Source organism: Dermacentor variabilis, chromosome 8 (genome assembly GCF_050947875.1).
Source record: "Dermacentor variabilis isolate Ectoservices chromosome 8, ASM5094787v1, whole genome shotgun sequence".
Taxonomy (NCBI): domain Eukaryota; kingdom Metazoa; phylum Arthropoda; class Arachnida; order Ixodida; family Ixodidae; genus Dermacentor; species Dermacentor variabilis.
In genome coordinates this window covers 127,465,949-127,490,268 of record NC_134575.1, presented here as the reverse complement: position 1 = coordinate 127,490,268, position 24,320 = coordinate 127,465,949, and the positions used below count along the sequence as shown (strand labels likewise).

At 44.7% G+C, this 24,320-nt stretch overlaps 1 protein-coding gene across 5 annotated transcripts in view; it reads left to right on the top strand.

Moving 5' to 3' along the window:
- LOC142590574 (uncharacterized) overlaps positions 1 to 24,320 on the top strand; it is a 197,943-nt gene that overhangs the window by 111,911 nt on the left and 61,712 nt on the right. For all 5 annotated transcript variants that reach the window (XM_075702862.1, XM_075702861.1, XM_075702859.1 and 2 more), the window contains one exon: positions 10,101 to 10,132. In XM_075702862.1, coding sequence (XP_075558977.1) covers positions 10,101 to 10,132 — 32 coding nt within the window. The remainder of the gene's footprint in view (positions 1 to 10,100; positions 10,133 to 24,320) is intronic.

The window sequence follows — 24,320 nt, the reverse complement described above, 5'->3', positions numbered from 1 at the left end:
CTTCGCAAATCACTTTACAAAATATCGCCTCTCCGTCTTTTATCTCAGGCAGAATTGTAAAAGCAAACATTTTTTTATTAATAACGCCACTCCGCCACCACGTGTGGGACGGTCTTTTCGCATGATGGAATAATTTGGCGGCGCGAACTCTTCATCAAAAATGTCGGACGTGAGCCACGTTAGTGTTATAGCTGCTACATCAGGTTTATAATCAATTATGAAGTTGTCAAGTGCCTGGGGTTTTTTGACGACGCTTAGATCATTTACTATGAAAAGTGCTAGTTCGCTGATTTTTCGCCTCGGTGAGTTACAACTCCGCTTTTGTTTTTTCCGGTGATGTTTGCTTATTTACCGATAAGGCGATTTTCTGACCTCCTTTCTGAATCGTTTCTTTTTTTTTTTTCAAAAGGCACTTTGTCATCCTGCTCGTTTCTCCAAACATGCGGGCGATTGGCAATGCATAGGTTGTCGAAAACAAGCGAAATCTTTTCATTCTTTTGCCGGATTACCGTCGCGCTGTTCCAAGGTTTTCTTCTGCTATCCCGTACGCGTTTTGAAAAGTATTCTACAATAGATAGTTGAGGGTCCTTAAATTTGGATCCCTTTTTCAGTACTGTATATTTACCTCTTGAATCTAGTAATTTGAAGATCACAGGCCGAGTCTCCCTATCCGATGTATGGGTTTGATCGCTACTGCTTTTAATTGCAGAGGGCCTTCGATAACGTTTTTATTGACTGTGCGTTACAGTGTCAAGGGTGTCTCTCGAGTGGCTTCTGGTAGTTCGTATATTATAAAATTAGAGCGTCTTCTACGATTCTCTAGATCATCGATTCTGTTTTGAATCGATATTATTAGCGAATTCATTGTTTCCTATTTGCTCTATAGTCAAGTATAGCCTTTCTGTTCTAGGTTTTTTAACATGTTTAATTTCTTATCTATTTCAGCTAGATTATTTTCCTTAATGTATTTAATATCTACGGCGATTTCCTTTAATTGCTGACTTATTTCGGGGACCGGATTAGTTTCTATATCGCCGTCAAGTATAAATTTATAAAGTAGAAGCTTTTGTATAAACACAGCGTGTTCAAACACGACACCGCACAGCCTTGGGCATGGAAACAGTAACAAGAATGGGTCACTGGAGCGAATACATTCTCCGTATCGTTTTATTGCTTGAAGACTGAAGACAAATGGTTGTTAGGTGGCTGGATTTCCTGAGTGGTGTCAACCCAATGATCTCGGCTTGCGTGTGATAGGCTTTTATAAAATTAATTAAATTACGGGGTTTTACGTGTCAAAACCACTTTCTGATTATGAGGCACGCCGTAGTGAAGGACTCCGGAAATTTCGACCACCTGGCGTTCTTTAACGTGCACGTAAATCTAAGTAAACGGGTGTTTTCGCATTTTGCCCCCATCGAAATGCGGCCGCCGTGGCCGGGATTCGATCCCGCGATCTCGTGCTCAGCAGCCCAACACCTTAGCCACAGAGCAGCCACGGCGGGTGATAGGCTTTCATAGGCAGGCTGTGGGGCGGCGCTGATCACTGGTTGTGCGCCCAGTACAATACAGTACAGTACAACACAGAATCCAATTACTTTATCAGCATAAGACGTAGCCGTTGGTCACATTGAAAATCCTTGTTATCCCGGTCATTCCTGGTGGTTCATGGTCCGTAGTGGCGTGAAGCACCAGTCCGAGAACAAGCTATCTTATATATGTATATATATATATATATCTATATATATATATATATATATATATATACGGGGGACAATTGAAGAAGCATACGCCTATTTCCAGATGGCTTTGAACATCGTTAAACATCTTTGTGGAAACAATCCACTGCATCGTCAACCAATGCGAGCCAGTGGATATACATCTTTGTTTGTGATCGTATTTGGATGACGATAGTCAGCGCAGAATCGCCAGCTGTTATTCTTCTCATTGATGAGAACAACCGCTGAAGCCCAAGGCCTGGAAGAGGGTTCAAAAATCCCTTTGGCATGCCTTTTGTCAACCTCGCTCTGGATAACTTGTCGCTCAGAAGGCGACAGCCGGTATGGGCGTCGGCAAACAGGTGCTGCAACGCCAGTATTTATGCCGTGCTTCACGAGCGTAGTTTGACCCGAAATGTGATTGTTCACGTCGAAAATGTCGGAGTACGACTCGAGGAGGCCACGGAGCTCTGCGGCTTGTTGGGTTGGGAATTCCGGTGTAATCATCTTTGTAAAGTCACCAGCCGGGGCAGATGCAGAAGGCGCAGAATGAGCACTGGTCCAAGACGGCGCAACAGATACGCCGGAAATGTGGCACTCGTGCAAAGGTGACAGAGCGGCAAGAGACATGCCTCAAGAAAGTACTTGATGGTGCTGGCCGAAATTTAGGATGGGACGACATGTCTGATAGTCCGCTACAGAAACGATGGTGTGTGGGGAGGAGACATTGTACGAAAACAGGACTGAGCTCGCGGGAGTAAGTACATAGTCTCCGTCAGGTACAGGTGGGCAACCTAAAACAGTGATGCAGGTTGATGTTACAGACAGGAGGCGAATAAAATCCGTAGAACAATGCTGAGTTGGACCTTGAGCAGGAAGGTCAGTGGGAAGAGGCAGGGATTGGTCAAGTTGTACAACACCGGCTGAACAGTCAATCAGAGCAGAATGGTCGGTCAAAAAGTTGAGTCTGTGAACCACATCGTAAGGGCAACGTAGGAGGGCACTAACCAAAACGGACTTGTGGCGACCGGCGATACGCACACGTGCAGTGCACATTCCATGCACGGCGGAGTTCTACCTTCGGCGACCTGGAGCATTCGAGTCAGAGCAGGAGTGAGTAATTTAATCAAGCTCGTTCGAAGTTCTGCCGTAATTGTTGAAGTCTGCGCTCCCGTGTTGATGAATGCTGTAACGAGCAAAATATCCACGTCCACGTCCAGCAGGTTCCAATCAATAGGCAGGGTAAGCGGTGGAATTTCACGCCAGGTTTCTAGAGCAGCGTCTACTCCGAAAACTGGCCCAGTTAGTTTCCTGTTGGAGTGCGGCGACGGTATGCCGGGGACGGGGAGCGACGCAGGTGGGGCGGACGGGAGTGGTGACTGTGTGATGATGGCTAGTCGCAGTGGCTTGAGCGTTGTCAGGTTCGTCTTCAACCTTGGTGGAGAGTACAGGCGGGCGCGGTTTTAGTGAGGAGCGGCAGTAGGCTTGAAAGCTTTGTCGTGAGGCCAGGAACTTAGGCAGTGGTGAGAGATGTGGCCCACACGTCCACAATAAAAGCAGATGGGTCTATCATGAGCGCGCCATTCAGCCGGGTTGCGATAGATCCCATATAAACCGTATCGGCTGCGGTGAACAGGGGCAGAGGCAGCAGAGAAAGCGGTCAGGGCGGATGGTTGGTGGAACAGATAAACCCACATTGGCGAATTCTTGGCGAAATCCTGACTGAGTGGGAGACACGAGCGGCACAAGACACAATCGCACGTTCTCGGACGAGGTGGGCTCAGGCAGTAGACAAATGCCTTCGCACGTCGATGAAACTGCGTTACTGGGTAGACACGTAAACTGTTGAACTGTGCAGCTGCTGTTCGAGTCTCCAAAGCGGCGACATTCGTTAAACATCTAATTGACCGCGGTCAACGAGAGGGTTAAACCCGCCGTCCGCAATGCCTTTTAAAAGTTGACTGACCCTGTGTGCCTCTGCCATATTATTATCCGCCTTGCGGCAAAGCGAGGACGTCCTAGATGTACGCCACGTAAGCTTCAGTGGACATCTGTGCACCGGCCCCAAGGTCCTTCGTGCGCGGCCGACGCACTTGCCGAACAAATCTCTAAGCTTCTGTTCGCACTGGTCCCAATTTGTCATCGCCTTTCATGCGTTTTCATCTCCTTTTCAGGCCTGTGCTGTTTTCTTTAGGTAGAATATTATATTAGCCAGCATAAGAGGGTTATCCCACCTTTCGTGTGCGCTGACACGTTCTTAATTCTGCAACCATCATCGACGCCAACGTTGTCAATCATAGAAAACATGGCAGGGCCTCAAGGCTGGGCTAGGATGACTGTCGGTGGCGACGACGGGGCCGTGGTTGAAGACTCCTGCGGATGATATGGCGGCTAGGTTACGTCCGCTGCTGAGCTTCATTTTGCGCAAGTTATTCCCCCTTACCTCCACCACTGATGTTGTAGGAAGGAAGGGAAGAAACGCACGTCTATTTATAGATTGCTTTTAATGGCGGAGCCAACGTGCATAGAACAGCGCAAAAACGCAAACTTGTCTTCGTCGTCTCCAGCGCCACCATCAGCGTCATTTTCTTCCAACATAACAGACTGTGACAATATATATGTATATATATAAATATATATATATATATATATATATATATATATATATATATATATATATATATTTTCTTATTTCTTCCAATTTCTATTGGGAAGCGTGCCTTCCATTACGGCGACAAAGATTTTACACCATTCAGCATTGAACTTTCTTATATAAGGTTTCATACTCTAAGCAGTTTCTACTTTATGCAAGGACTATATCAACTGATAGAAAATGTATAGCTATATGGCACAACATAGCTCAGCAGTAGTTAAAAAGATTGCAATTTTCAAAACTCCTCAGTATACATTGGAGGTATAATTCAATAGGATTTTAAGAGTCTTTAAATGTTGATGTTCAACTGAGCTCCAACAATATTTCATCAGGGCTGTCCTCGTTCTCATGCAACACATATCAACAATATTTCAGAGGTTTTCAATGTTGGTACCGAATATATCTTCAACAATACTTCGGTAGACTTTCAGTGTTGAAATTCAGCATGGCTTCCATAATAAACCAATGAATTTTCCAACTGAATGTCTCAACAATGTTTAGACAAAATGTCGGGGGCCAATCATGCTGTTTTGTGAACAAGTTTAGGCTGTTTCAACAAATCATCATTGTACTCTTAGTGCCATCTGTTCACGTTGACCAATGATTTTTCTATAGATGCTCAACATTTTTTTGTGGAAGAGTAGTGCAAATGCATTTGCGAAATAGATCGTAATAAACCACGCCATAACATGGTCGTCTGGGAATAATTTACCATGTCAATAACCAGGAACATTTGAAATGCACACAGCACTAACTTTCAGCCATAGACTTATTTCGAGGTCTCATCACCATATATACCCTCCAAGCGTCATACAACACGTGTAAAAGCATGGTAAACGTGAACAAAAAACCGGTAACCCCAGGCAGACACATTTTTGCCGCACAGATTGACCGACATTTACACTTTCGACACGAACAAAGATAATCGATCTCTTGTCTAGATAATGAAATTGAAGACTTACATAGGCATGTGTTACCAAATTTCGATATGCGGCCAGCTTCTATTAACAAGCGTTTTATCTCGCCCCTGCTCCTACTCTATATAACTGTTTCTTCATATGTAGGTTCGCATTTGCCTCTTTGGCAATGAATGGCGAGATAACTAGCACTATTTTTGGGCCGAAGCCGAAAATATGGTCATGCCGGGTCGACTCGCGGGGGAGGTGAAGCAGGCATTAAGTACTCCCCATACGTGGGCCGATCCTGAAGATAGCCGGGCCGACCCTCGGCGTAGGTGAAGCAGGAGTTAACCACTCGTTATACGTGGACTGATCCTGAAAATAGTGCAATACCGGGCCGATCTGCGGCGGTAGTGCAGTTCGCCCACATATAGCCCACGTATAAGTTGCCCACGGATGCAGCTTCCCTGGTCACCCTTCTGTACAGAGTGGGAGGGCACTGAGTTTTTTTTTTAGTCCGTGGCAGACCCTACTCATGCAGGTTTCTATTGTTTATGTCCGTGCTTGTACCATCCACCTCTTCCGAACCCTTTTACTGTGCCTTCTTAAGCAGACACTCTGTGACTGACACGAGCGCGTGGCTCGGGTGACCACTGCCGAATAAATGTGAGGCTTGCCGTCCGAAGCTATCGTGCATTAAGTGCTGGCATGTTTTCTTGAGTGCTTCACTGAAACACGTCATCGCGCTTCCCCTTTTCACAAGTTTTGTATGCGCGTAATGAAGTAGTAGAAGCAGCTAACTTGCACTAGGTTCGCAACACCACAAGGTTTTGTTATGGGTGAGCAGAAGCTTAATGTCAAGAAATCTAATGCTCCCGTGTCATGGCATTTCAAAGGCCACTTCTATTGGGTTAAGACAGCCACAAATAGCGGAAAAACGGGAGCACATTAATTATTAAAATAATGAGATATAAATTCAATAGAAATAACAAGTCATCAACAACCCTAAAAACGATCGGAAACTTAGATTCATGTAAGCGTTCTGACAGATTCCTGTACAGTTTGGCTAAACGCAGGTTAGTTAGAAATGGTGCTAGCAAGAAACTGCACACAGCCCCTGTTTCTGCAAACACAGGGCACCGTTTTTTGTATAAATTTGACGCCACATAAAATCTAAGCAATTCTAAAATATATCAATACATGTGCTCGCTTGCCTGCTAAATGTAACGGCAGCACAATTATCGATGCAATTGTACAGCACATGTTAATAATTGTGATTGCGGAATAGCATAATAAATATATTTAACGTTTGTAGAAAAAGGCTTTAAACCTTGACTTTCGTGCGCTATTACACAATTCTAAACCTCCTGAGAACATTTTGTCGGGGAGCGGTCATTAACGCCAAGCAAGTAGAGTTTTCCTTGCAGGTACAAGGCAAAACATTTCTGCCATGTGTCCCTCTCAAAACAATCACTCTGAACGGTACACTTTTTTGTAATTCCTAGCGCTAAAAATACTTCCCGACAATTATTTTTGCTTTTTTATGCTGCTCATCAAACCATCGAGATTTGCCTTTTTACGTAATTGCTGGGCTTTTGTTCTAACTTTAGTCATTGAAATTTCTTTGCCTCTGGTTAAGAACCGCCTAAATAGCGTTTACACGTTTCTCAACAATTGTGGTGAATAGCACAATAATTGTGAAGTGCAGTCAGCGTGCACAAACTATAAACATGCAATGCTGCTGAGCAGTGAGCGCTCATTGACGCCACATGAATAAAAAAATGAAAAAGAATTCGCAAACCACTAAAAAAAATGTGGCATTATTTTGCCTGCGTATTTCCGTTCAAGAACGTAGATATCCGCACAGTCAAAACGGAAATGTAAAAACCGACAGTCATCTTCGATGTCACATATGGATGCATAAGTGTAGAAGCTAGCTCTCGAACATTTATTTCAAGCTGCGACACCAAACATGCATTCATAACCTGAAAAAAATACCATTAGAAGGCAGGAAACTATTATTTAACTATAAAATGTTATCAAGCACTTCTTATTTATTCAACAAGGCCTATACACTTGCACACGAAAACCAGTTTGGCACAAAGGTAACCAGCCCCGTTTACAGTACAAGCCCTCGAACTACAGCGAGAGCCAGCACGTGTGCAGTACACATCAGCGCCTATCAGGATAATAGCAGTGAAACGAGCGGCTAGTCCAGTACGACGCAGTTTTACATCTATCTCACCGGTGTCCGATTAACCGCCAGCAAGCGCCAGGCTCCCCCATGTGATCCAGTCTAAAAAGAAGGCAATGGTTTCAACTGAAAGCCACTGACGAACGCTGGTTTTCGGAGTGCGGAAGTGATCCAGGTAGGCGGGAAAATGCTGAGACATCAACATAAATACGTACTGTTCACGCGCGCCAGTGGTATCTTGTATCCTTCGAGTTCTTAAAGGCTACATGCGACCGAGGGCAGCAGTGAGGGGCGGAAGATGCGCTCACAACGCACATGCGATCGGAGCAGTGTGCCATCATTGCTGGGCACAAGAAAACGAAGCTCTCGCACAAAGTCTGTGTACGTTGCAGCCAGGCTGTCGGGCGCAAATTCGCCCCACGTAAACTCATTAAAGTACATTCAACTGTACTGTATGTTACAACAGACAGTTAGCCCTCAAGAAGTGCGTGAGGTACACCCATAATGCTAAAATGGTATGGTACGTTTGATGCGTTAGCATTCTTAGGATACGTTTCGGACGTTCTGAAGGCTATGTGTCCATCCGTCCGTCCGTCCGTATAGCTAGCTATAGCTAGCTGTATAACTGTAGAGCTAGCTGTATAGCTAGCTATCTAGATCTCTATCTAGCTCTCTATGTTAGTACGTGGATGTCTATACGTTTTCCCTCCGACCTGTGTCAATGTGAAGACGATGGTCGAATGATCAGAGCATGGTTCCATAGTAACCGCCGGATGAACTTGAGTCACTTGGAGTGTGGCAATGCCTAAATAAGTGGTACTCGACAAGGAACCTCTTTCTCGCCGACAGGGGTCACTGTAGATGCGCAACTAGCTATGCAGTGCTCTTCAATGAAACTCTTTCACAATGACTCGATGTACAGCGCATGTGTCATATTGTCTGTGCTGGTCTTCCATGAACCTCTTTGATGACAAATTGGGTCACTAGCTATGTGTTATTACATATGTGCCGCTCTACAATGATGAAATAGATCCTGTAAATTTCACCGATGCTGGACTACATCACAACCACGTCACACGGGCGCTTAAAGGACAGCAACCCGACGCATTAGCAGGCTGTGCCACAAATGCGGATGGCAAGTGCTGCATTTCTATCAACTTATTTCGAGTTAACGCTTTAGCGAGCTGCGTCATGAATGCATTGCGTAGGCGCTGCTGACCATCGGTTATCTTCCCTCCTCATTACGTGTCGTGCCCATGCCCATTTCTTGAAATCAAGAAAAAGAAATGGGCATGGGCAGGACACGTAATGAGGAGGGAAGATAACCGATGGTCATTAAGAGTTACGGAATGGATTCCAAGGGAAGGGAAGCGTAGCAGAGGGCGGCAGAAAGTTAGGTGGGCGGATGAGATTAAGAAGTTTGCAGGGACAACATGGCCACAATTAGTACATGACCGGGGTAGTTGGAGAAGCATGGGAGAGGCCTTTGCCCTGCACTGGGCGTAACCAGGCTGATGATGATGATGATGTAGATGCGCTGCTCTTCTTACAATTTCTCGACGACCTGCTTCCTTATGTACGTGACATATGTGTGCATCAAGCGGGGGAACAATTGTCAGCGTTCAGAGGCACTACTCTGCCACCCTCCTCATTTTGGAGGCCACGGACGGACTTCTTCCCACCGTGACCCTGCGTTGTTTGCTATATTGATTCAATGCTAAACGGATTACCGTCGACAGTTCTCTTGAAATGTGTTTTGCCGCAACATTTCTGTGATTTCAAATATACATAATTATAGATATATTAAGGGTAGTTGCTCGTATCCCATTAGTGTGCACCCGTGGTGTGGAGTGCTGACCTGGTTTCCATGCTGCCGCTGAAGTATTGAAACAAACATTCGTCTTGTAGCTCAATCTGCCGCCGTTATGGAAATAAACTATTGTTAAAAACAAGAACACACTTTGAAGGGTCTGACAAAGTGCAATTACATTATTCTTTACAATAACTTGGATATCTGACAATACAAAAATTATATGAGGAGCAACAGAAACGGTTACGCTCATTAGTTGACCTCCATTGCAATTACCGTTCTGGAACTAATAATTTCAATCAGTCCTAGCCATGTTGCAAATGATTTTTCATCGCTATATTATGATTTTTTTTTATCAGAATCAACTGCACTGGACATTTCGCAAGACGAAAATATTTTTGTGAGCTATCTTAAGAAACGCAGCAACAGAAAACTGTGTGAGTGTACTACACTGCATAGAAGTGTTGCATTTAAAAGAACTACGTCTAATGGTGGATAATGAGCGCATAGTGAATGAAGGCGTCATAAGAAGCCTAGAATGCATTTTCTAGCGTTTTATGTTTTTGCTGTTGCGCAAACTACCGCAATTACGAAACCTATACACGAGCCTGCAATAGAAGGACGTTATTCATAGACAATGGGCTGAAGTTGGGTATATTAATCGTCATGTGTATTCGATTTTCTGGCATTAATTTGTCATTTACTTCCACCTCTGGGAATGATTTGGGCACTCTCGAATTTTCACATATATTATATATTTAGTATTATTGGACTATCAACAGCCTAATATTTCAATATTTAATATACACTTAGTTCTTCATTCCAGGGTGAAACAACAAATGGATCGTGGAACGTAAGGTGGGCAAAACATAGTATTAACTTTAAATCATAAATCATTGACAAAGCGACAGCTGTGATTTCATTGGAATTGTTTCTTGAATTGAGAAATATAACAACCGCGTGCTCTAAAGCAATTATTCGTAACAATGTTTCTTGAAAATTTTAATAGCTCACTATTATGAAAAGCCTGCTGCTGTTTTCTTCGATTCGTTCATATTTCTTTCATTACCTTACTTAGAACATATTTCTAGTCAATCAGAAATTCTAGCAGAAAATAACAATTTAAAAAAAAACCTGACAAAACCTGGTTTGAATAGATAAATAACAGCTAGAGAAAAGAAACAAAAAATATTGTAATACAGCATAGCCAATAGTAGTAGCGTTACATATCTAAGACGGCATTAAGCGATCAACTTAGAGAAATAAATTAAGAGAGAAGGGCAATTATTTAGGGAAAATGTGTAGAAAAAGCGAAGGTTGAGATTAAAACTCTGACAACTTATACGGTAAGTAGGTAAACTTTTTCTTATGGAGGTAATATGAAACAGCTGCAATTGAATATTTTGTAGGAAGGAAATGAATTTCCAGTAGTAACAAAACTATAATAGACATAATGCACGTTATACTGAAAAGGATGTTTGTCCTAAGACAATGTCGCTAACGAAAAAATAAGAACTTGAAGTAGTCACTGCGAAAACGGTATTCCTTTACGGTGTTGCAAGGTTTTTCGTTTTGTTTCGTAGTCAATGGTTATGTACAGTTATTTGGGTATCTGCCTGTGCTGGAGAAATATTTTGTAGAGTAAATGATCATGTGGGCATATTGCGATTGAGAAAAGTCATTTCTCTGGCTCTTTTATCAATTCTTTCTCCTGCATAACAGACAGCACTTTTTGAATATGCAGTCTATTGCTTTTATTTACATTCATTTTACTGATTTGCTCATTTTAAAGTATAATATTGAAGCGGCAATTGTCCATCTTATTAGAGATATGGCAGAAGTGTCACATGCTAATACCTGATTACCCTGTGGTGTTTTATGAAGATAATATCAAATGAACCTCATTTATCCCCGCCTACTGTGGTTTAGTTTGCGTAAAGGCATCCTCTAATGCCTTCTGGAGTCATTTCTGTAAGCTAGCGCTCATTTGTTGCCTACAAGGGCTTACCATTCAAATGCAGTAGTATATTGGCACAGGTTAATTTCTTTTCATGCTCAAACAGACAGTTTGTGTGTTATTCAGTGTCGTTTGCCTGATTGCAAAGCTTGTTCATTGCCGTTTTACCTTGTGTAAGTAAACGAGGTCGTCTGGAGAGCTTTTTTGATGCGTTGTATTCAATCGTGAGCAAAGATTTCGTATTCGCACGAAGTTTCGCTCGTATATCATTACTAAAAGTACACAAAAAATTCGTCAAAAGCTATCCAGCGATGCCTGACTATTACGAAAAGCTTGCTGCTGTTTTCTTAATTAATAATAATTTGATTAACTTACTTAGAACATATTTCTAGTCAATAAGGAATTCTAGCAGAAGTGAACAAATTAAAAAAAACCTGACAAAACCTGGTTTAAATAGATAAATAACACCTAGAGAAAAGAAACAAAAAATATTTTAATACAGTATAGCCAATCGTAGTCGCGTTACATATTTAAGACGGCATTAAGCGATCATTAATGATATTATCATCATTAAGCGGGACTATTTTAGAGCGGGACGAAAATAGTCCCGCTCGAAAAATCGTGCTCCTGAAACGCGTATCTCTCGGTATAAATCAAGACTTTTGTATTTTGATGACTGGTTTAGTAGAGCTCTCATGTGCTACAGCAAATGCCGGATTGCGACAGAAAAACAATCCCGTGCCTTCTACAACACTGCCCGTCGTCTGCGTTGGAGAAGGAGCAGGTCTGCAAGGCTTTTGCGTTCGTTCTCATGTACACAGCGTATCTACTACTCGTTTTCCAAGCTGAAAATGAATCAGTTGCAATTGCAAAAATACTGATATAGAAAAATGCATTTATCGCAACCATTACAAACCTGGGGCGAGAATACGGTCGAGGCAGGAACGTACAAAAATGCTTCATTCATCGTTTTAAATAAATACTCTTGGTTTTAAATAGCATAAAATTTATATTTTTCGGTTTTGTGTTTTCACAATTTCACAGCACGCATTCTACAGCTTGCGTGTGCAGTGAGCTCTCGTGGACAGCAATCAATCGACGCTGCTACACAACGCTCGAACACCGTCGCTAGACGCTCGACTATCTCACTTCTGACAATGATCGCGTTCTCACTTCTGACAACTTAGCTTGACATCGTTCACGCTAAGTTGACGGCGACAAATCTTTGGGTTGAAGGCTTCTTCTGCAAATACTTTCTGTTGGGACACTCGTAGGTTTGTTTCATGCGCACACTTTTCTGATTTCTCCTGAGAATGGTTTTGCTCCTTCACTTCACCCGGTCCGATGAAAAACGCAGCGACACAATACACGAACACACCCGCCGCTAACAGTAGGCACCAGTCTTTGTAAAACTTTTTTCGTCGTAGCCTCACTCGGAATTGAAATAAAACAATATGGAAAAAACGCGCTGGATGTGTGTTCGTAGCGGTCGCCGCGGGATCCTGTTTTCAGGCAAAGGGCCAGCGATGCTCGCAGCAATGTTCCTTCGCCCGATCACGGCTCAGAATAAATGCACGCGGCGCAAATGCCGCATCGTAAGCTCGCAGTAATATTTCCGGAATGATAGACCATCACAAACTGTTCTGGAATTCACTCTGACGAGGGGCTGAAGCACACAGCTGACGCGACCTCGCCTAGTTCGAAGCGCAGGCGGCCACATACGTCGGCCACGCAGGGGCGTCTGCGTCAGCAGGCGTTTGGTGTGTTGCGACACCACGTACCCGAGCACACGAGGGTTGGGCCCTCCCGCGTTTAACCGTGCGTGGCTTAGACGTGTTCGGGGAAAAGGGGATCCTGGGGGTTGAGCCGATGGCGGGTGTTTGGACCTTTACGGCCCCTCGGCGGAGGCAACACACCCCTTTGGCCTCGGCTTCACGTAGACGGCACCCCCGGTCTGACCCACCCGGGGGAAATCGGTAGTTGCCTTTTCCTGTCTCTCTCTCCCTCCAACCTTCGTCCTATTCTCACTTTCCATCTTTCCTGTCTTCTCCTAGCTTCCCTTACTTCCAAGTTTCCAGGCAGCAAGGGTTAACCTTGTGTGAATAGCCAACCTAGGTTATTTCATATTTGGTTATAGTGATCACGTACAGCTGGCGTTTACAGGACCTGTTCATACAGTCCCTGTAGCGTCCCCTCGTAGGGCTCCATGGTGGGTGGCTGGCATTATTGCGGAAAACTACATTTTTCTATGGCAAGTTCCTTTCCTCCAATTCCTGATCGCCCTCAAAAAAGAGGGCGCACCGAAGATGTGTTCCAGTCCTTTGGTCGTCAAAGACCGAACTTCCCACGGTACCATGTCATCCACTCTGAAAAATCCGATAAACAAGTACAAAATATCTCCCCTTTTCTAGTTTCCAAGTCCTTAACTGATGTCCTTGGTCCAGGCTACAAGGTATCAAGGCTGGCAAGTGGTGATCTCCTGTTAGAACTGCATGACCAGAAACAATACGAAACGTTGCCCAGTCTAGTGTCATTTGGGGATGTTCCATTGACAGTAACTCCTCACCAAACTCTGAACACCACCCGCGGCGTTGTGTCTGATGACGATTTGCTCCAGCTGACAGAATCTGAGCTCTTGGAGGGCTTCAGTGAGCAGAACGTTGTCAATGTCAGAAGAATTAAGATCAGAAGGGATGGTAAAGAAATTCAAACGAAGCATTTAATACTCACATTCGGTTCAAGTATTCTGCCCGAGTCTGTAGAGGCCGGGTACATCAAGCTCCGTGTCAGACCATATGTGCCGAACCCCCTAAGGTGTTTCAAATGCCATCGTTTCGGCCACAGCTCGCAGAGCTGCCGAGGCCGCCAAACATGTGCGAAATGTAGTGCCCTTGAACACGCCACTGAAGCATGTAATAACTCTCTCCACTGTGTAAACTGTGACGGGGATCACGCCGCGTACTCGCGGTCATGCCCCTCATGGAAGAAGGTAAAAGAAATTGTAACCATAAAAGTAAAAGAGAATATATCGTTCAAAGAGGCACGAAGGCGGGTATCATACCTGCCCAGAAAACCTTTGCCGATGTGGCGCGTCAGGGGGCAGCGTCACAACGGCCTCCGGCGGCTGTCCGACCCACAAGCAGTGAGTTGGCAGTTACGCCAGCTGCCCCCGTGGCGGTTGCAGCTAGCGCTGCTCCGTCAACCGAGAAGGGATCATCGACCCCGAAGGTGGGCGCAGCCGAGGTTGCCTCAACCTCCCAGGTCCCTCCCAGCGCTGGCAACGGCCGGCGCAGCCAAATCCCCCAGGGAGTCCCATCGACCTCCGGGCTGGTGGGCGCAGGGGTCTTGCCCTCTAAGGCGGGACCCTCTCGGGAAACTTCTCGCTCGCAAGAGCACGTGTCCGGCGCCTCACAAGAGGCAATGGACACTACACCTATCCTCAAGGCGCACCAGGCGCCTAAGGAGCGGCGAGGTTCCCTCGAACGCTTCAAAAAGAGCAAAACCCCGGTTACAGGGCCTCGAAAGGGCTCTGTAATCTAAGACATCCCTTCCGTTTCCGTAAACACAGCACCAATTTAATTTAAAATATGGATACACAAATCATTCAATGGAATGTCAGAGGTCTACTTAGGAATCTTGATGACGTACAAGAGCTTATCCGAACACACAATCCAAAAGTGCTGTGTCTACAGGAAACACACTTAGATGGATAGATAGATAGGTAGAACAACTTTATTGAAGAATAAAACGCTCAATGGTTGGAGTCCCTACACAAGGGCCCCACTGGCTTCCGCACGCCGTTTCGCTTGTCGGATGATGGCCCTTTGGATCTCTTCCTGTGAGCTGGACAGCGCCGCCTCCCATTGTGTATGATCCGTAATTTCTGTGTTTGTCTTTTCTGTATATGCCGTGCATGCCCATGAGATGTGGTCTAAGGTTGGCGTGGCTCCGCACCATGGGCATGTGTCCGCATATCTTTCAGGGTGAATTTTATGGAGAATGTGCAGGTTGTTATATGTATACGTTTGCAGCTTTCTCCATATAACCTGTTCTTCCTTACTGAGGTTTTTATCTGGGGGTGGTAGTTTCATTCTAGTTCCTCTATGGTAGTTTAAAATTGCAGAGTAGTTCTGGTCAATCGGGATCAGGTCTTCAGAGGTGTCCTGTGAGCACCCGTGGTGTGTAGCATGCGCACGAGCTACTCTGTCAGCCTCCTCGTTTCCCTTGATTCCCTCATGACTGGGTACCCATATAAGGTGACTTAAAATCCAAACACGCAAACTTTCTCCGTACGTATGTTACGTTTCGCAAAGATCGCGATGATGCCGTCGCATCATCGGGTGGTGTTGCGATTCTCACTCATAAAAATATAGCATGTCAACCTTTACAGCTACGAACGCCGCTTGAAGCAGTGGCGGTGCGAGTCTTTCTGCTAAACAAACTTATCACTGTCTGCTCGCTCTACATACCCCCACACTACAAATTAACTAAACATGAATTTCAGTCCTTTATAGATGAATTGCCAGAACCTTACGTTGTGCTTGGGGATTTCAATGCGCACAACTGCCTGTGTGGCGACGCTCGTATAAATGCGCGAGGTCGTCTTGTTGAACAGTTCCTTCTCTCTTCTGGTGCGTGTCTGCTGAATAAGAAGGCACCCACATATTATTCTCTCGCAAACAGAACATTTTCTTCAATTCACCTCAGCCTAGTTTCCCCGTGTATACTGCCCGAACTCGAATGGGAAGTTATCAACAATCCTTACGGAAGTGACCACTTTCCCATACTGCTAAGAACACCTACAGAGAACGAATATCCACCACATGCTTCTAGGTGGAAGATTGACACAGCTGACTGGGAGGAATTCCGAACCCTAACTAGTATATCATGGTATGATCTGTCCTCGCTAGGAATTGATGCTGCTGTTGAGTATTTTACAGCCTTTATAATAGATGCCGCATCAAAATGCATATCAGAAGTAAATGGCCTGGCATGCAAACGGCGTGTCCCGTGGTGGAACGACGATTGTAGGATCGCTCGTGAAAAACAGAACAAAGCGTGGGGGTTGCTACGCGCGTCTCCCACTGCGGAGAATCTTATTAACTTTAAGAAAATAAAGCCCCAGGGCAGGAGAACCCGCCGACAGGCTAGAAGAGAAAGTTAGAAGTTTTTATCGAGTATAAATTCCTATAGAGATGAGGCCAAAGTCTCGAACAAGGTTAATAGGATAAGAGGGCGACAAACATATTCACTACCTCTGGTAAACACACAGGGCGATACACTAAAAGACCAGGCAGACTCACTTGGGGAGCACTTTGAGCGAGTGTCGAGCTCAACGCACTATTCCCAATCCTTTCTTAAACATAAAGAAACAGTAGAGCGTAAGCCAATCATACGAAAGTCCAGGCAGAATGAACCGTATAACCGGCCTTTCGGTATTGCCGAGTTGAGAGCTGCCTCGAACACATGTAAAAGCACTGCACCGGGACCTGACAGAATCATGTATGACATGATCAGAAACCTACATACTGACGCACAAGTTAGACTTCTTACACTATTCAATACTATTTGGGCTTCGGGATTCCTCCCATCCACATGGAAAGAAGCGATTGTGGTTCCTGTTCTAAAGCAGGGAAAAGACCCTTCCTTGGCGGCAACTTACCGTCCGATAGCTCTAACTAATTGTCTGTGTAAGCTTTTTGAAAAAAATGATAAATCGCAGACTTTTACATTTCCTTGAGCTCAACAATATGCTCGATCCTTATCAGTGTGGTTTCCGAGAAGGGCGGTCGACAACCGATCATCTTGTGCGCATGGAAGGAAATATCCGCGATGCCTTTATACATAAACAGTTTTTCCTATCGATATTCCTCGATATGGAGAAGGCATATGACACGGCATGGCGTTACGGGATCTTGCGAGACCTGTCGGTAATTGGCATCCGTGGAAATATGCTGAACACAATTGAAAGCTATTTGTCAAATCGTACCTTCCGAGTAAAAGTCGGCAATGAACTGTCAGGTCCCTTTACGCAGGAAACTGGTGTACTCAGGGAGGCGTGCTCAGCTGCACTCTCTTTATCGTTAAGATGAACACGCTACGTGCTTCAATTCCACCTGCCATTTTTTATTCCGTATACGTAGACGATATACAAATAGGCTTCAAATCCTGCAACCTCACAGTATGCGAAAGACAGGTACAGCAGTGCTTGAACAAGGTTTCCAAGTGGGCAGACGAAAACAGATTTAAGGTCAACCCCCACAAAAATTCTTGTGTTCTCTTCACAAGAGAGAGAGGCCTGGTCCCAGATCCTTGTGTAGAATTGGGCGGACAACAAATTCCTGTCAGCAAAGAACACAAGTTCCTTGGTGTAATTCTTGACTCCAGGCTCACTTTCATTCCTCACCTAAAACATCTTAAAGAAAAATGTCTTAGAACAATGAACTTACTTAAAATCCTATCCCACACAACGTGGGGGAGCGACAGACAGTGTTTATTGAATATTTACAAGAGCCTAGTTCGATCACGGTTAGATTATGGTGCCGTAGTATATAACTCTGCCGCACCGAGCGCGCTTAAGATGTTAGACCCCGTTCACCATCTGGGTATCCGTCTGGCCACTGGCGCATTTAGGACAAGCCCTGTTGAAAGCCTATATGTAGAGTCAGATGAGTGGCCACTCCATCTTCAGAGAACAAACATCAGCTTAACGTATTTTCTCAAGGTTCGCACTGATAAGGAACATCCGTGCTACACAACCGCTAACGACTTGACGTGTGAAACACTTTTTCATAACAGACCCTCTATGAGACTTTCTTTCTCACTGCGTGCAAGAGAACTTAGCACGGAAATGGATGTCCCAGTTCTCGAACAACGCCTAATGCCTCCAGCTAAGCTAGTACCGCCCTGGGAGTGGCAGCTGATAGAATGTGACACATCCTTTGTACAGGTCACTAAACATGCGCCAGAGACACATATCAAAATGCACTTCTTGGAGCTCCAGTACAAGTACTCGTGCACAGAGTTTTATACAGACGCTTCTAAGTCGCATGCCGGGGTGTCCTACGCAGCCATTGGCCCATCCTGCTCGGAATCCGGTGTACTGCACCCTGAAACAAGCATATTTACGGCTGAGGCCCATGCACTATTGTTGGCTGTGAAACATATCAGAAAATCAAATATTCAAAAAACAATTTTATTTACAGACTCCTTAAGAGTCGTAAAAGCCTTGAAGTCACCCTGTAAACACAGAAACCCCGTAATTACTGAGCTCTATTCCATCCTCTGTAGAGCGTATATGTCTAACCAGCATGTCATTATATGCTGGGTGCCTGGACATAGGGGCATCGAGGGTAACGTTCTAGCAGACCAGATGGCCACATCAATTTGATTGCATACAGTTAATCCTACTGCTTCGGTCCCTGTCACAGACCTGAAGCCTTTTTTAAGAAGGAAACTGCGAAACCACTGGCAACGTAAGTGGGACGCAGAAGTAAATAACAAACTGCACGTTATAAAGCCACAGTTAGGTTCTTGGCCCTCCGTAACAAAATCACGACGAATGGATGTCCTATTCTGTCGCCTCAGAATAGGACACACATTTGGCACACATAACTTCTTACTCACTGAAAATGATCCTCCAACCTGCGGTAGATGCGGGGAGAGGCTGACCGTCCTCCACGTCCTCCTAGAGTGCCCGGCAGCCGAATCTGAGAGAAAGAAGCATTTTCCCCTAGCATACCTGCAGCAGACCCCCCTTCATCCCGCAATGCTACTCGGCCCAGAACCTTTATTTGACACCAACGCAGTCCTAAGTTTCCTGAAAGATGTTGTCCTCCATGTTTTTAGCCCCACATGTTCGTAGCGGGTCCTCTCTTCAGAGGATGCCGCTGTGATAGCCCTTTCGTATAGCACGCGCCTCTAGGCCCTTGTGTTTCAAGGGCTCTGGCGAGGCAGCAGTGCTCCAAGTAATTTTACCATCTTATACATTTTATATTTCGCATCATTCTTCTACGATGGATTTTAATGTTCATAGTATTCGTTATTAGTCATCACCATAATTTTATAGCACGTAGATTTTACGCACTTTACAGCGACTATTTTAGGCCACTTTACAGCCAAGTCACATCTTCCATAATTCATCGTCAAGATTACCACTTGTCATGGCGCTCTTTGGCCAAACCTGGCCCTTGCGCCACAAAACACCACACATCATCATCATCATCATCACCACCTTCGTCGGCGGAGACACCGGCCGTCCGGTTCATGACCTTAGTCTAGATTGCGCGCCCATTGGTGGGTACTCGTGTGCCTCCGCCTCAGAGGAGTTACCGCCCCTTTTTCTCTGAAGTTGTATCCGACTATAGGCGAACGACTGTAAACACCTCAGTGTTTTACTTGGCACCCACGTTGTGTTCTACCTGCAGTATAGGTAATCTCTTCTTCTGTTGGTCTTTTAGTCTGCGTTGTCGCGCTCTATAGTACATAGTAGTAAACCGGGCACTGCCGAACTGATTAAGTTACCTATCTTTCCATTTCTTCAATATTTCTGATAAGTGGGACGATGGCCCCACTTAGCCATGACACTCGTTTTTTGGAGTCGCCCATAGGAATGGCGGGGTAAGAACCGCTCTAGGACGCCGATGTACTGACGATGATGGTATGATAGAGAAGGGGAGAATCCATCGACTGACAAAAGTAGCATGATGACGACGGTATGACGACAATGAGAATACGATTGTTAAATGATGATAATGGTATAAGGACAACATCGGGACACCGATGACATCAGGATGACGAAGACAAAATGACAACAAACGAACCACGAAGCTAGAACGACGACAACTGCATCACGACAGTGTGATGATGTTATTGAAGTGATGATTGTATACGACAGGTGGCGATGATAGTTTAAACACAATGGTGTGACGACGACCTTGTGACGAGGATGACAAAGTCAGAGCACGACGACTATGGCGTGACAACTGTGTGACGATGACGTAGTCAAATGAAGTTAAAGTGATGATTGCTGGATGATAGTAGTATCAGGATGAATCTGACAAAGACGCGTGAAGACATCAGTATTACAACGACCCTCACTGTTGCACCAACAGCGATTACAGCATTAACAGTCATCAAAGTCAGCTGTTAGCGAAATTCTGGCGTTTTACATGGCAAAAAAAACGATTTAGTTATAAAGAACGCCATAGAGAGGGACTCCTGAATAAGCTGGACCACCACGGGTTCTTTAACGAGCACCTAAATTAGAGTGCAAGGGTTTTTCAGCCCCCATCGAAATGCGTCCGCCGTGGCCAGGATTCGATCCCGCGACCTCCTGCTTAGCAACGCAACATCAATGTCACTAAGCAAGAATGGCGTATGACTTTCGGAGGCTGAATTTAAAATGACGATGATGGAAAGACCAATGCAGCGCGGCAATGCCTGTATGGCAACTAATGTGTGACGACGACTGTATGACGAAGCCGTAATGATGGCTAAGACATAACCATGATAACAGAACAATGCATGACGTACAATGTATCGGGACAACGACATGAGTACGGCGTCATGACGAGAGTGGTATGACGACGCTGCAGTTACAAGGGACGAATATGACGGCTTGTCGATAAAGGTATCGCAACAGATGCACGATAGAGACGCACTGGCGACAATGACATGACAACGGTACCCGCCGTGGTGACTTAGCGGCTTTGTCGTTGCGCTGCTAAGCACGAGTTTTCGGGACTGAATCGCGACCTCTGCGGCCTCACTTCATCGGCAGGTGAAATGCAAGAGCACCGTTATATCGTGCATTGGGAGCACTTTAAGGAAGTTCACGTGGTCAAAATGAATCTGCGGTCGTCCACTATGGTGTGCCTCAAAATATTACAGTGGCTTTGGCACGTAAAACCCCAGAAATAAATTTTAATTCAGTGAAAGCCTCGGAATTGTAGCGATTGAATGGCGACAGCTGAATTGCAGTGTCATGACTAAATGGGTTGAGCCGATGCAACGAACAAGGCAGTATGATGACAAGCGGTTCGCGATGACAACACGACAAAGATGGCATGGCCAAAGTACGAAGAGACTCGCGTGATGGCGAGTGTATGACGACCCCGGCGTGAGCCTGTATGGCGACGATGGCATGACGACGGCAGCGTGGCAACAGTCGAATAATGAAGCTGGAGTGACAACGATGAAGAACACTGTCACGGGTCGACCAAGGTGACATCATGACGGCTGTGAGACAAGAATGCGCGATGGCTGTATGGCAACACGGCGACGACGTCGGCATGACGAGAGCCGGATGACAAAGATGGAATGAAGACGATGCAATGAAAACGGCGGCATTACGACCACCCACACGTAGCTAACGGAACAAGTCATTCGGGAAATTGAGCCAGTTAGTCGACGTGCAAGGCGCGACGATGATGGCCTAATGAGAGCCAAATAAGGAAGGTGGAATTACCATGATAGGTCAACCATGATGGCATCACGACCACGGGCACATACCGAGTGGCTCAATCTGTTCGACAACTTGCGCCAGTGTGGCGGCGTAAGAGGCAAGATAGGTGAACAGACACATAAATAGAGAGATAGGTAGATAGGCTTAACGAACTTGAAATAAAAAAGAATGCTCACGCATTCTTTGCCAATATATGGTTCTGCCATATGGGACCCTTGAAAGCATTCAGTACTGCGCCGCCCGTTTCATTCTTTCAAATTATTCTCGCCATTCTAGCGTCACGTCCATGAAAACATTACTAGATCTACCTGACCGCTGGTTACGTCGCAAGTACGTTCGTCTCTGTCTTTCTCATAGAATATATTACTTCAACCCTTCTCTTAAAGAAAATATTTTCACCACACCATGTTACATCTCGTCTCGCATCGACCATCAAAACAAAATTGATGTGCCATCTTGTCAAACTAACTTGTGCCATTCTTCCTTGTGGCCAAGCACAGCCACTAAATGGAACCGCCTTCCCGTCTCCACTGTCTTATTTGTGACACCAGTAACTTAAAGATCGCCATTCAAAGTGCCTGATAGTTTGATCGCCTTGAAAGTATGTATAAGAAATTATACATATACATATCCACATATATATATGTATACATATCCACATATATATATTATATATATATATATATATATATATATATATATATAAGGGCATATTTTTCTACCATGTGAGACTTCGAGACTTCTATCACACATATCCTTTACACGAATTCCCGCAAATGCTGCCCGCCCATCTTGGGACGTCCCTACAGCCACGTGACGAATACCTGGGAAAATACACCAAGACAGTTAAGCAGAATGTTAACTCCGGGATTGCAAATAAAAGGGCATTCCGCAGAAGCCTCACTAAAGAAGAAGAAAAAGCATTGAGGAACTTCAGCGGCAGCACACACATATTTAGAAAGCCCGCGAGCAAAGGAATTGCCTTCGTACATACGAGTGCTGGTGCCTACTCAAAAGAAGCCAATCTTTATTTAGTGAATACTACTTTTTGCACACAGGTGGACTCAGACCCCATTCCAAAACTTAACCGAAGTTCATAGGACCATCAGTGAGCTTCTAAAAGAAGACGGGATCAGTGATGCTGTTGCCAAAGCCTTACTTCCTCCAACCCCTACCCCGGCAGCTTCTGTCTGCTACCAAAAATACACGAAGAAAATAATCATCGGCATCCCAATTTCGCTCACACTGGCATCATAAAAAAATTCAAGTAGCATAAATGGCGTAATTGCAGGAATTCTGCCTCTATTAGTTTTTTTACATAAGGGACAGTAGTCGCTTCCTATCCGAAATAATTAACATCTGTGCACTCACATGGGGCCTCACAGTGATTCTGCGCGTTGTGTCCTCTGATACGTATATATCACACGCGGCTGGCATTCGATCAGTGGTGGATACGTTTTCAAAGTCGTTTGAGAAAGCCACGGATGGTCGCAGTCTTCGAACCCTAATAAAATTGGCATTAGAGCGGGGTAATCTCAAGTTTAACAAAACGCTCATCATTCAAGTAAACGACACATGAATGTCACTAAAAAGGTCTCGATACTGGCATCACAGGTGTGTGAAAGCTGTGCTGTAACACCGGTGCTTTACAAAGGTTCATACACAACGTACTTCCTCTCGGTGAAACCAGATGAGAAGAGCTGTCGAAGTTTATTTCATAGTTTAGTGCAGTCCTACATCCGATAAGCTCATTCTCCCACGCATATTTGAATTTCGCAATCCCTTTTCTGGGTGTTAGTGCACAACAAGCTTGACATATCATTTTACAGAAAGCAACCGTTAAGCATGAAAACTTACATTTAAATAATAGCCAAGTGAAACACTCTAAACAAGCAGTCTCTTATAGCAAGCTCTTCGTTTCAAGTGGATATGCACTAGAAAAGTGGACTTTCCATCGAACCTAACGACATACTGTGCAGGCGTTATCCTCCCCCTGTTATCAATAACGCGATTGAAAAAGCAGACATCCTTGACCATCATGAACTCATAAGCGGTAAATAAGCTTTCCCAGATGAAAGGAATAACCTCATCCTCAAGTCATGTTAGATTACTCAAAGCAGCGGACATGGCTTCTATGTAAAATGTATATAAATAATCAACAAATACAGAAAAATTCAGTAATATTAATTGCAACCTTACAAATCATCACACTTGTTGCAAAATCCGTATCATAGCCAGTGAGGACACAACGTATATCCACCCGGAATGATGTTTCACGCTGTCACCAGAATACATGAGCCTCCTTTTACTGTTTGCTTGGTTGCACAAAACAATATTTGCTTAAGCAAATAGGACAGTGCATTTTTATTTAAAGTTTTATGATGCACACATGAAAATCGGTGCCATCCTCAATTATTCCACCAAATAGATATGCTTTGCAGACAGGGCAGATACAATTTGTCAATTGCAATATGCGCAATTAAGCGATTATTTTAGGAGTTAGCATTTTTGCTAATTATTTGGCTCCGCATCTCAATTTATTGGGAAAGTAAAGTCAAGCACTACGAGAAAACCAAGTCAAATATTAAAATTACGTTATGCGCCACGGGCAGTTTTTGAAAATC